Source organism: Berghia stephanieae, chromosome 3 (genome assembly GCF_034508935.2).
Source record: "Berghia stephanieae isolate SIO BIC M18660-M18661 chromosome 3, UCSD_Bste_1.3, whole genome shotgun sequence".
NCBI lineage: Eukaryota > Metazoa > Mollusca > Gastropoda > Nudibranchia > Aeolidiidae > Berghia > Berghia stephanieae.
In genome coordinates this window covers 17,334,532-17,348,836 of record NC_088362.1, presented here as the reverse complement: position 1 = coordinate 17,348,836, position 14,305 = coordinate 17,334,532, and the positions used below count along the sequence as shown (strand labels likewise).

The 14,305-nt window shown below is 32.1% G+C and overlaps 2 protein-coding genes across 2 annotated transcripts in view; one reads left to right on the top strand and one right to left on the bottom strand.

Moving 5' to 3' along the window:
- Positions 1-1,479: 1,479 nt before the first annotated feature.
- LOC144967253 (N-lysine methyltransferase setd6-like) lies at positions 1,480-14,011 on the bottom strand. Its single transcript, XM_078904241.1, has 11 exons — positions 13,784-14,011; positions 11,565-11,709; positions 10,659-10,806; positions 9,950-10,078; positions 8,276-8,564; positions 6,983-7,081; positions 5,198-5,299; positions 4,796-4,876; positions 3,912-4,017; positions 2,698-2,743; positions 1,480-1,669 (listed from the first exon to the last, which is right to left on the bottom strand). The coding sequence occupies exons 1-11, from the start codon at positions 13,994-13,996 to the stop codon at positions 1,510-1,512; spliced, it is 1,518 nt and encodes a 505-aa protein (XP_078760367.1). The 5' UTR covers positions 13,997-14,011; the 3' UTR covers positions 1,480-1,509.
- Positions 13,977-14,305, top strand: part of LOC144967252 (uncharacterized) — a 49,916-nt gene continuing 49,587 nt past the window's right edge. Inside the window, exon 1 of the mRNA XM_078904239.1 lies at positions 13,977-14,305. This exon is cut by the window's right edge and continues 73 nt beyond it. The gene's annotated coding sequence lies outside the window, so the exon portion shown is untranslated.

The following is a 14,305-nucleotide window of genomic DNA, read 5'->3' as shown; positions in this document are numbered from 1 at the left end:
TTTTCCCTGTCTTTGTTCTCGATTGAGATTGCTCAGTTTTTCCCTGGTCCTGGTGGGGATTCATAACTGGAAGGGAGACAGTCAAATGTACAGTACATACCTTAATTTAAGAGATGAAGATTTTTCCTGGTAAATCATGTCTCTGTTTTGTTCTATTATGATTATTTATTTAGTGTATTGTACTTTGTACATTTTGATGTATCCTGCATAGCGGAATTCTTTGTTTGTGCTTGGATTGGACTTTTTGTGTAATATCAAAATTAGCACAATGTGGATCGTTCGTGGCATCTTCTGTTCTCCTTTTGAACCAGTCCCATTGTCTTCCTTTTCTTTTCTTTTGTGCCTTGTTTAGATCTAAAACTTTATCCGTTTCATTTTCCATTTTACTGGCGCTGAAATGACCAAATAATGTAGAAAGCGTGGTGCAACGTCTAAAAACAAACAATCCCAGGTGGGTGAAGAGGGCATTCTTATTTTCTATCTCCCTGTATCTGTTTTCTGTTCCTTTGCCAGGTTGTTTTCTGTCCTTTGTCTTGGAATGAGATCACTTGGTTTTGTCCTGAGCCTGGTCATGGTCCTTAGAGAGAGAAACAACCAAATGTATAACTCATATAGCAGTGTGGGGAAGCAGTTTATTGTCTGCTTGTCTCTATTATTAGCTTATGACGTTGTGATGAAACAATTAGGCTAATGGAACCGTGCTTTCTCTACTATCTCTCTCTTTATTCCAGATAAAAGGAGCTTTTTCTTCTCCCTTAAGTTATTAGCCTCTTATTTCTGATATTGAATTAAAATTTGCAGTTGTATTTGGTATAAACATGAATATTTTGTAAACATTTGTCTTACTTTTTCTTATATGCTTTGAAATTGTAAATCTAGAATCATTGACAATCCCATTTTCTTCCTTTTTACTGGCGCTGACATGACCTAAATGACTAAATGTGTTGGAAGCACCATAAAACCCTTAAAAACAAAAATAAAAAAAACTTTCCTCTGGAATATTATAGGTAATGCACTTGAAAAACTTAGGTAAGTAGTGCTTACAATGCTGCTATGGACAGCACGTGCCTGACCTAAATGCAGCAAAGTGCCGTATAACAACCCTCCCACCAGAAAAAATAAGAGAGAGAACAATGATAAACTACACGATCACAGTTATGGAAATCAATTCTTTTTTTCTTTTTTTTTTTGGTATTGTATGATCATTTTTAGACTTCTATGTTGTCCATCCAAACAGGTGGTCTCATTGACTAGTAGTTTTTCTTATGAAAACAAAATTATCATCTCACACATTACCATGTCAATGATTCTCTGGCTCTGGAAAATCTGATAAAAAATAACCTTGACTAGCCCTCACTCTCTTTTTCTCAAGTTTTTGAAAATTAAATGTAACTTGTTTTTCCTTAAACTCTTCACACGGAAAAAGTGTGATGGTTAGGACTGTGAAAAAAAAAAGGAATAATAAGAAAAGACATTGAGGTCATTTCACAAAAGAGTTGTCTTTATTTCTCATCCACATGCGTCAATGACAGACTGCAAAATCATTTTTTGGCCATGGACTAGATGTGTGGAAAATTTTTCACGATTCTCCATCAAAGTTGATGACTTAATCTTTTCTTCGTCCTCTTGCAGAGTACTGGGATATTTCGACATGTAGAGTTCAGCAGTTCTGGAGAGAAAAAAAATTAACATTAAAAGTCATTTGATCACAAGATACACCCCCCCCCCCCCCCCCCCTTCCGAAAAAACAAACAAATTGTTAAAATGGGGTTGAATTGAAACGGAAGAAACCAAGGATCTAATAACAATTTTAACATTTATATTTAATATAGTGCATTTCCATGGACTTCCATGGAATTTACCATGTTCAATGCACTTCATTAATCATTACACAGGCATGCCGCATGGAACAAAATTTCCATTTTATACAGCAGAAACAATCTGATAGGCATCTTTTTTGTGCTAGCACCATTCACACCTAAGTTGATAGGTATATCATTTGTAAAGTGACATCACAAAATAAATATCACAATATGCAAGGGCTAAAGTTCCACAATTTTTGTTACCCACATGGTCACTGACTTGGCTTAATGTTGCTTAATAGGCTCAAGATAGTTTGATATCTACCAAAGCTTATATATATTATTTTCCTTTTTAAACTACTATACTCAGAGTAAAAAAAACGGATAAAAACCTTTTGTTTTGCCTCTGGCCTGTCCCAGTCCCACAATGTAAGCCTAGGAAGATACTGGATTAAACATTTACCTGCGTCTAATCTACTACTACTAGCATGACTCAGCAGTACGGTCTTTGCTTCTTACCCGAATGGTACCGAGTTTGAATACCCGCTGCGCTGTGTGGCCTTGAGCAAGAACACCTCACCCTGGATCAATCTGTGGCACTGCACTGCGGCTGATGCCTTGGTTATTCCAGTCTTCCCTTGGAATAGACCCTAAAGACAAATTTTCCCTATGGGTTGAATAAGGGGAATTTTTAAATTTTATTTTTATGGTACAGTACTCGATGGATTCAAGCATGCTGAATTCCAGCACACTATGCAATAATTAAGACACATCGGTGCTGGGCGACCGAATGTATTAGTAACCTCCAATGAGTATTGGATTTCAGTGGTAGAATCCAGCAAATTTTGTATCAATGCCTCCTACAATGTTACTTATCAAACAATAGAGATCTTACCGTTTTAAAAGTTGTTTCCATTTCTTATCAAGTTTTGGTATTTTCTCTGAGGGTAAAACAAAATGAAAGTAAACATCATTATTAAGAGTTAGTTACATTCTACTGTAAAACTTGGCAGTATCATATATATTCAAAATAATGGGAGAAATTTCCATCTTGATAGTCTTGATATTTTATAGACAATAATTTTTCAATAAATCAAAATAAAGTAATTCAATTCCTGATATACTTGAATCATCCAAATTTTTAAAAAATCAATCAAAATATGCAAATGTATATATGTAGTAAGGTATCTTTGACGTGGTTTATACATATAAATAAGGAATTTTCTGGTGTTAAAATATAGTTCAAGTGAGTTGCAAAAAGCACAGTGTGAGATCATGATCAGCAAATTATTTCAAATTTATCTGATGGGATAAGTTGCTGCCCACTGCACTGTATAAATAAGGAAACAAAGTAAAGTGCAACCCCTGGATAACGACATCGCCCGGGACCGGAAAATTTTGTAGTTATCCAGGGGTGTCATTACTCCGGGGTTTTCAAGATGGTGGAAAAATGGGGCGTGGTGAGACCAGTGAATACATTATAGTGTGATGCACGGAACCAGTGCCTGAGAGAAGACATGTCTCAACAACGTTAGACTGTGTATTTCTCCTGTTTACAAAATGTTTGATCGTAAACAGTGCTCAAACGCCATTTAACAAAACTAAAAATAAATTGTTAAAAATCAAGTGCCAATATAATAGCACCAAATCCATGCGATTCTGCTGATAAGTTTTGAATACTGAAATTTTTATTTAAATGCACCAAAATTTAAAAGCACTTAAAAATTAGTAGATCTACCTCTAGCGATATTTAAGAAAAAAAAACAAAACTAGGCATTAACCAGAATAAGATCAAATTTGAACAATGTTAAGAGAAACAACTGATTTTTTAAATGAAAATAATAAAGAGAAAGAGGCTGTTATTGTTTTCTCCGTTATTCCAAAATACCATAAGTCCATATCCATAATTGCACCCATTGGACACTGCATTGTTTGATATCAGTTAATGTCTGCTGACCTTAGGCTATCTAACAGGAAGGTTAATGGACCCTTGAGAGTTCCATCCACTGATAAACTTCTTTTACTGTGGTTCCAATTGCAATTATGTACTACTTAGTAAAATACAACTGAAACAATTAATAAAAGGCACATAAATAATAGTAAACATACCAAGCGACAATTTGGAATCTCCAGAAAGTGAAGAGTCACTTTCTCCATCACTCCATCCAGAATTAGACTTATATTCCTCAAATTCAGATTTGCTTTTACATAAAACCTAATAGAAAGAAAACAAGAAAAGCTAATTTATTTTTTTTAATAAAAAAAATTAAAAAATGAATATTCTAATCTTATGATGCGGAATCAATAAGATTGTCTAAAGTGAAGACTTTGTGTTTTAGATATGTCCTTTGCCCTCTGACCTGTAGGTCTCATGTCTGAGCCTCATGCGTGCTCCCTCTCTCTCTCTCTCTCTCTCTCTCTCTCTCTCTCTCTCTCTCTCTCTCTCTCTCTCTCTCTCTCTCTCTCTCTCTCTCTCTATCTTAATTATCTTTCAAATGTTTATATATGTGGGTGAGTGGAAATTGAAACATATGAGTGTGACTTGTGACATTAGAACAGTGACACCATTACTTAAGTCACAAGCAACATCAAATCGCAATATTGTCAATAATATACAATTATTTTCAGTCAAACAGGTGTAAAAACATAATTGAAAATGGAATTCAATAATATTTTAAGAAACTAAACACATTAAAAAATAGAAATATTCAAAGTGATACCAATTATCCAATTACTTGGGTCAAAAGCAGCATTAGAAGGCAATTTCGCCACAATAAAACAATAATAGCAACCGAACAAATGTAATATCGCCTGTTAAAATTAAGTTCAATAACATATATAGTATATATAATACCAATAAATTCTAGTGTTAAAAAAACAAACAAAAAAATAATAATTAAAAATATATAACTTGAGTTCAAATTCAAAAAGACGAGAAATTAAACACACACACACACACACACACACACACACACTCATATATTTATAAATACCTTCAAGGCCTCGATACAAATTTCATCTGAGATGACACCATCTCTACCAATGGCAAAAATGTCCTCATCTGAAATCACATCCTGTTGATAAAAATTTTTTAAAAATATTATAGTCACTGTGAAAGGCGAAGAATGAATAAAATTATACTTCTGTTAATTCGAATCACTCATATAAAAAAAAAATTAAAACAAAAAAGAAAAGAGCAATTCAAACTGTGAATACAAAGATTCCAGGACCCTCTCATAAATAGTTCTCATTTTAAAAAAATAGTATAGTGTGTCACGACAGGGTATCAAAATCAACCCATGGCAACTGAAGCCCAATTAAGAGAGAGTTAACACAATGTGCTCCCAGCAGGATGATGATATAACTGAACTAACATGTGTAATAATTGAACTTACCTCGTCTCTCAAATGCTTCCATTTCTGCTTCAAAAATTCTGAGTCTTGAGTTCCACAAATATCTTGTGCTGCTTCCAACATAAAATCAGCAGGCACTTCAACCTGCAAGACATGAATAATTAATATCTGAAGTGAGAACTGTTGGTTAAAGCGGAATGGACAAAATGGTTGAATGCTTGCTCGTTGAAAGCACTACAGTGGAATCCTAATAAAGTCAATACTGCCAGACCAGAAACATTGATTGACTTTATCTATTATCAAAAGAATACATTTAGACAGACCAGAAAATTTGGGACCAACAAGAGATATTGACTTTAAGCAGAAGTTGACAAAGAGTGTTGACTTTATGCGGATTCCACTGTAATGAAATTATTTTATCCTTAAGGCATTTTACTAAAATGGAATCTCTTGTATTGAATTAAAATTTTAAAAAATAAATATGTCAATTCAATTTATTTGACACAATCTAAACATCCTCCCAATTTGTTCCTGACACAACTTATTCTAATTTTAACCCCCCCCCCCCCCCCCCCCCCAACACACACACTATATCCACTAAAGTGCTTTACAAATAGTCCCAAGCTGTCAGCGACACTTAATATATAGGGACGAGACATGACCCTTGTGAGGCCCTTCTACAATTTTTTTTTCATTACTAGAGGCACCGCTGTTCCCAACCAGGTACTCATTTTACAGCTGAAGGCACAGGAAGAATGTTAGTAAAAAGCCTTTTCAATGGACTCCGCTTTGTGCCTCCAAGAATGGGATTCAATACAAGGAAGAAGAGAGTCATATCACAAGACCACCACAAAGCCACACTATCACATTGTCCAACACATTTTAGATTATTTCTCCTTCTTGTTTGCTTTTTGATGTCTGTGATATCTTTTACATGTAAAGTACAAATTTGTCTCATTTCCTTGTAGATATTCAAGCCACTCATGCTGACACATTTGGTCTTCAATGAGATATTGGATTATTTAAAAGAAAACAATATCATTTAAATTGGAGAGCCTGGTGGTTAACTGATAGTGCACTCAATTCATAAGCAAAGGGCCCTGTATAAATCTTGGGTACAGTCGAGTTTTTAACTCCTCTATACCCTAGCTGTGATTTTGTAGCTGGGTCTTTAAAACTGGTGGAAAGTACTTTGTGATAGACTAGTAGTATCCTATCCAAAGGGTAGATAACAATATGTAGTTACTAATCATCTAACACTACAGAAACCAAAATAAATTCCTACTCCAAGAACCTTACTTCTCTGAAGGAAAACTTGTTTAAAGTCGGTGACAGGATTGTATTGTGACAAGTAAAAATCCAATTATCTCTATTAGAATTGAATCCACAACATTTCATTCCATTGCAAATCTTTACATTATTCCTTTGAATTTCATTGAAACTTATAAAAATCAAAAAGTCTAACCTCAATATATACAAGTGATTATTTCAAATAGACGCATGACATCAGCCCACTTTAAACGATTTAGTTCTTGTGGAGTCTTTTACTTATTTGAATTCCATTACAAATTCAGAGCTTTACAAAATTTCCAAGATTTTCACCTGACAAAGAAAAAGGACATCCTGGATTTCCAAGGCTGTCTACCAACCTCAAGAGGTTTGTTCATTAAAATTTGAAGAACAAAAAGACTACAAAATTTTTTTTTTTAAATAGATAAAAAAATATGACATCTCATAGTTGAGTATTGCTAGAAGGCATTACCACCCTACTGGCTAACTTACATTTCATATCATAAGCAACAATCAAAATATACATAAAATACTGACCACATCATGAACGTTATCTGGATAAGGTTCAGCAAATCCGTACATATGCATGAGATGCAAATTTGTTAACTCTCCATAGTTGTTGAATATTTCCTCTCCCTTGGAGAAAATAAATGAATGAATATATATAAAATGTGAGTTAAAGGTTAAATGATTGGAACTTTGAATACATGTCATGACACTTCATCCATTATTTTACATCTCCATCTACAGTCAAACCATTTTCTTGAAACAAAACAAACGTATGTGCAAGTCTTTCACAGCATAGACAATTTCTTCAATAAACCCGTTTCATAAAGGATCAAAGTAAGTCCATTTTAATGTCACAAGAAGGCCACAAATCATAAAAATTAGTTTTAAAAAGTATGACTTTCTCTCCCCCCCCCCCCCCCCCCCCCAGCTCATTAATTCTTTATGTCATATTGCAAGACACTGAAGACAAAATAAAAGCATAACTACAAATAAGAGGAATATCCATGGTTGGGAAATCAGATGCAATGGCTGAATCAGTCATCAATTAATAAATTGTGCATGTTGTTATTTACACTGAAATGGAAAATGTTCCAATAAATTATTGGTTTTATTAAACTTTAATTTGGATTTATTTTTTAATAATCAAATGTTTCATCGAATTTCATAAAATAATGGTCGCCTTTCTCTATTACCATAACATTGATATCGTTATGAGATTTCTAGATAATCAAAATTGATAACATCAATGTGTTGTACATTGTCTCTATTTACCTTACCCCATGTTTCTCTTTCCATATATATTGAATATAAAAACTGATTTAAGGAATTTATATCTGTTGTTTTTAAATTAATTAATGCAAGGACTTCGGATGAAATGTGGTGATATGTATAAAGTTGTAATGTTATTTTTTGTTGGTTATAATATTGGTTATACAGTAGCCACTGCCAAAGAAATACCTTTTAATAGCCTATTTCCCACAATAACCCGCTGCTGATAGAAACATATCCCCCTAATAACATTCTTCTCTGTCTAATAACCATCTGTATTAGAATTAAGTTCATAGAAAAGCATTTATAATTATATCACAAGATCTGCTCACGACTTTATCAAACAACTTCGTACAGATTGCTTTACCCTATCTATCACACCTTTGTCCACCTCGACATGTCTCGTAGTGTCTTGCAACTGTCCAATTAATTGTCATTGAGCCATGCAAGTCGTGTTTGCACTGAGTCAATTATTTTAAAAAAACGTATTAATTGTTCGGTAGAAGTTAGTATATAATTAATAATTTCACAATTGTGAAAAATGCCACTAACTTTTTTGATCTGCCTTGTGGTCACCATCTTAAAAGCTTCCTCACCAAATGACAGTTTAGCATTATGTTTTGTGACGTGGTTCAACATGTCTGCCATAGGGACCATCATTGGAAGAGACATCTCCACACAACAATCATCATTCTCTTCATCACTATCCTCACTGTCATCACTTTGATTATGATTGCCAATGTCTCCATTTTTACACCCAGGTTTTTTGGGCTCTGTAAAGCTGTAGGACATTACAAAAGCCACTTGTTGTTTGAAGTGCTCAAAATCTTTCACATCGTCACTGTTTGAAATACAAAACAAACAAAAAACAGAATTTAAAAAATGTATATATGTTCTAGATAAATCAAAATTACAACACACATGTAACAACAACAATTATCATAAGTAATTATTATTATTATTATTATTATTATTATTATTATTATTATTATTATTATTATATTATTATTATTATATAATAAAAATAATAATAATATATATATTATATTATATTATTATTATTATTATTATTATTATTATTATTATTATTATTATTATTATTATTTATTATTATTATTATTATCATTATTATTAATATTATTATTATCATTAATAGTAGTAGTATTAGAAGTACTCGTAGTATTAGTAGTACTCGTAGTATTAGTAGTAGTAGTAGTAGTAGTAGTAGTAGTAGTAGTAGTAGTAGTAGTAGTAGTAGTAGTAGTAGTAGTAGTAGTAGTAGTAGTAGTAGTAGTAGTAGTAGTAGTAGTAGTAGTAGTAGTAGTAGTAGTAGTAGTAGTAGTAGTAGTTAGTATGTATTAGTAGTAGTAGTAGTAGTAGTAGTAGTAGATAGTAGTAGTAGTAGTAGTAGTAGTAGTAGTAGTAGTAGTAGTATAGTGTAGTAGTAGTAGTAGTAGTAGTAGTAGTAGTAGTTAGTAGTAGTAGTAGTAGTAGTAGTATTATATCTATTATTATTATTATTATTATTATTATTATTATTATTATTATTATTATTATTATTATTATTATTATTATTATTGTTATTATTAATAATAATATATTATATATTTATCCTATTTATATTATTATTATTATTATTATATATTATTATTATTATTATTATTATTATTATTATTATTATCATTAATAGTAGTAGTATTAGTAGTACTCGTAGTATTAGTAGTAGTAGTAGTAGTAGTAGTGTAGTAGTAGTAATAGTAGTAGTAGTAGTATAGTAGTAGTAGTAGTAGTAGTAGTAGTAGTAGTAGTAGTAGTAGTAGTATAGTAGTATAGTAGTAGTAGTAGTATAGTAGTAGTAGTAGTAGTAGTAGTAGTAGTAGTAGTAGTAGTAGTAGTAGTAGTATTATTATTATTATTATTATTATTATTATTATTATTATTATTATCATTATTCTATTGTCTACTGAACGAGTAAATGAGGTGTTATGAAGCATATTAAATATTTAAAAAACATATGAATGTACTACACAAATGTGCCCAATTCCTTATCAATATTATTCTTATCCTTACTTTTCCTTTTGTTTCTGCTAAACAATATTTCTCAACAAGATAAAAACTCATTTTAAAATAACCTGGACATAAAAATAATTAATTTTATCTAAATAAAATTAAAACAGACTGACTATTGAATGCCATTGTAAATGATGATGTCAACCATGCACATACCCAACTTTTTGAGAATGACGCTCAAAGAATGGAAGCACCAGAGTCTTGAAATCATCCTCCATCATCTTGGTGTCTCTTGTGACCGACGAGTCTACTCCAGAGTGTTTCAAAAACTTTTCAATATCATCACTGAAATTTTTTTTTTTTAAAGACAAATTAATTTCTTATAACCTGCTTATTTATCAAAATTGCAAATATCTGCAAGAATTTATGGTAATTTCTCCCATTCTCTGCGGAATTCAGAAAGGAATAGGGAAATGAATATTGGAAATATTTTATATCATTCACAAGATAACAGATTTCTCTGATATGCCACAGGCAATAAACATAACTGTATTTTCTCTCAAAAACACAAAAATTAAGAAGAAAATAAATTCTAGCAATCCAAACTTCTGCAAGAATTTCATCCTTTTAAATCGTCATTAAAAACATCTTAAAATAGATGCAGTAAAATTCATTTGGAAAGATTAAGAGGTCAATTTAAGAATAAAAAACAAAAACAAATTTTGCCCAGAACACCCTCCCCCCCCCCCCCCCCCCGCCAAAAAAAAAAACCCATTAAAAAATTGAATCTTGTCACAGTATTAGTGGTATCCTCTTACTTATTTCATCTTAATCAAAATTAAAAAAAAAAACAACAAAAAACATTGAAAGAAATAAAGAAAAATCTAGTTTTGTAATAAATCAGTTCTGCAATAAGATCCATTACCTGTTCCAGAAAATGGGTAAATCTAAAGCGTTAAAATCAGGCACCAGGTCCAGGTATGGCCGCCACTTGGATGATGTATTATTTTGCTCATGAATTAAGGAGATGAGCAGGGGAACCCATTGGTTGGTGGCACTTAGTTTGTCTAAATCTGAACATAGAAGACAAATAAATAGATAGATAAATATACACACCTATAAATAATTGAATAAATAAATAAATACATAAATTAATTTTTTAAAATAAATAAATAAAAATGAATATATTTAAAAACAATAATAACTGTATAATGGATAAATGGAATTTTGAAATATGATAAAATGTATGAGAAATCATTACACTAAAGAATACTGAAAATATTTCCTTGTGCTCAATTCTAACTGTTATTGAAAAACAACAATAGAATAAATATTTTTTTTAAAGGGATCAATTGTTGGATTTATCATTTTCCCCTTTAGAGTTGAAAGGATAGCTGTTCCAATTATTCCTGTAATTGATTTACTGATTATTCACAATGCAATATTTAATCATTCAGGAGGCCCATTTCAATTTCTGTATTATTCATAAACGATAATGTATTTTTACATAGCAAAATCTGGTAGTTTTGTTCAAATGTTACTTTCCTACCACTCAATTCAGAACTTCTTTCAATGCTAGCATCTTCATCTCGTTTACATTTAGGTATCAAATTTGTATTCAAAATAATATGATTACCCATAAAAATATATAGGTAATATTTTTTTCTTTTAATTATTAAAAGAGAAAAAATACCCAAAGAAATTTGACCAGTAAAATTCAAAACAGTATAAAGACAATAAAATTATTTTCTTTATTTACAAAATGAGACTTGAATTTTCACCATAGTGTGAAAAGTTCATTATATGTCATGGTCTCATAATTGAAAGTTACCTTTTTCAACTATGTCGGAAATATCTGTATTTTGATGCATTAAGAGACAGTGCCTGGGCACTTGAAATAAGGCATAGCCCTCTGCAATATCTTCCATTGCAACCATCCCATACTGAGCACATGATCCTTTCTTCGAAACGGAGACCTTCGTGAGAGAGAAAAAAATGTAACAAAATTCAATGCAGCTTTTCAACCTATATTTGAAATTTCAAATGAAGTGTTTGATATATAGATTTAAATAATTATTCACAAGCATGATCCTATCCTAAAAAGCCTGTTGGTGCACTCATAACCTAAAATAGATTATCCCTATACCTATGACTAGTTTTGATTTTGATATTTTATCCACAGGTTAGTAAAATTTTTGATAACTTTACTTGAGCTTTTATTGAGTGCAAAATCCACTAAAGGTGCTCAAAGCACTTTACAAGGGGTCCCTATCCAACAGCAACACTTAACATGTAGGACAAGACAAGACGCTGGTTAGGTGATATTAAAATTTTTTTTTTCTGGACAGAGACAATGCTGTTAACAGCCAGGTACTCATTTTACACCTGAGAAATTTGAAAGAATGTGAGCCTTTATCAAGAACTATGCACCACTTAGAATAGGACATGAACCCTGAACCTTCAAATACGAGGCGAGTGTCATACAACAAAACCATATAGCCAGATATGAGCTGTCTGGTATTTACAGACATTTCTCCCTGTACAGTAGGGGTCACTGATATGACTTATTGCTCCTTAGCCTTAAAGCATCATACTTATTTATTTTTATTATTATTTCAACAAATAGTCTATATATTTCTATTAAGTGTAATCAGGGAGAGATATTCTCTGATTGCATTAAGCAGCGAAATTGGTCATAAACTCTCTCCTTTCGCTTTTATGACCCCCCTTATTGACATTAATTCCCCTTTCTTAACATCCTGGCATTGGTGACTTTGAAACATTTGATTGCAGATGTCTGCTACATGCTCATCTAATAATAGTGGTGGTCCATAATTTAGTAGTTCAATGTACACACTATCTTCCTCCAGTGCTCTGTTGTCAAGGTGGATTCGGGACAGAGAGAAGTGCTGCATATATATGGTTTGGAACCACAGATGGGTTGTTGCCTAATCCTTGTCAGAAAATATAAAAATAGTCATCACAGCAATAAATATATCTGCCACTGATAACATCAACTGTCAGTCCTTGTTAAATATTATGTAAGCCATGGTTCTAGAAGACAAAGTTAGATTGATCTGGTTCCTGATAAGTGGGACCAGGATAACTGCCAAAATAATCGGTGCCTCAGAAGAAAAATTATTCCTTGAAAGCGTGGGTACACCACAGGGAGACAGTTGGAGCCCGGAGAGTGCTATAAAAGATGTGTCTCCAGTCCAATCACAATTTGAAAGTGAACTACCTGTAGAAATTAGATTTGCTGATGACATTGACTTTATCAGCTCCAGGCAGGTCAATGTGAAAGAAGTCCAGAAAGTCTTACAGAAACACCAGCTGTGCGTAAGTGCTGACAAAACGGAAAACCATGAAAAAATAGGATCATTGGTTGGAGACAGGGAAGATGTAGAAATAAGAGAACGTTTATAGACAGCCACACTGAATAGATTATAATTAAACATATGGGTTAGAACCAAAAAAAAATAAAAATGAACATTGAAACCAAAGTATACACAGCCCTTGAGGGATCAATGCTTGTACTTGTATATCTCTATTCTATCTATTCAAATAATTCAAATCCTGGAAGCAAGAGATGGCAACTTTTTGGACAAAAGAAGAGATGAAAATATATGCTTTTTTTTTCACATCATTTCCAAAACAAGAAATATAATGCAGACAACCCATGTCAATTCACAATGTCCTAAAAGGAGACCTAAAACATCTCCAAAATAACCAAGAACTAAAATCAGAGGAAGATCTGACATTGCAATTGCATCGACAGTAGGAGATGATTAGAGAGGCAGCTAAGGCTAAGGCATTCTGATTGGATGATTAGGAAGCGAAAGATCTTAAGTCAAGTAAGTTATTATTATTATAGATTGTTATTATTATTATTATTATTATTATTATTATTATTATTATTATTATTATTATTATTATTATTATTATTATTATTATCTTCATTATTATTATTATTATTTTGATTTTTGTAAGTTTTTTGTAAGTAGTTTTTAGCTGTTTCCTTTTGAACGCATACTTTCACCATCAAATTACCTTTGGTGACAGATTGAAATGATTCTTCTGACACCAGTCTAAAAAGTTCTGCAACTTCTCATCACTAGAAGAATCTAATTTCTTCTTAGGAGTAGAAGCATCGTTATTTTCATCACCACCCAGTGGTCTTTTCATGGGAGCAGCCATGTTTTGTTGCTGAAAAGGAGAGTAATCTCCCTTCGTGTTTCCAAGTAGAATTATTGTGAATGACATCTATAATTATAATACATATTAAGATTTCTGGCGTTTCTGCCGAATTTTGTTTGCGTTGGATATTTCAGTTTGTTTTTTTTTTTTTTTCTTGATTACAAACTATACACTGCCTTTTTATTGCAATGGAATATTGGGAAAATGTTTAATATTTTGCGCGAACCAATTTCATGAATTTATTTTTAACCCGCCACTGCAAGCTGGAAAGTCAATTTATCCAAATCCGTCCCTTATTGGAACAGCGCGGGGTAAGAGGAAAGTTTCCACTTTTTGAACTAAATAACTTCCTGGTTTATCTCCGACATATTATTA

Excerpts from the sequence above, each read along its gene's own strand:
- LOC144967253 (XM_078904241.1), bottom strand. The coding sequence starts at position 13,996 with ATGTCATTCACAATAATTCTACTTGGAAACACGAAGGGAGATTACTCT. Across the intron at positions 5,300-6,982 it reads CAGATAACGTTCATGATGTG|GTTGAAGTGCCTGCTGATTT; the intron begins GTCAGTATTTTA and ends CATGTCTTGCAG. Across the intron at positions 1,670-2,697 it reads TGGAAACAACTTTTAAAACG|AACTGCTGAACTCTACATGT; the intron begins GTAAGATCTCTA and ends TTTTCTCTCCAG.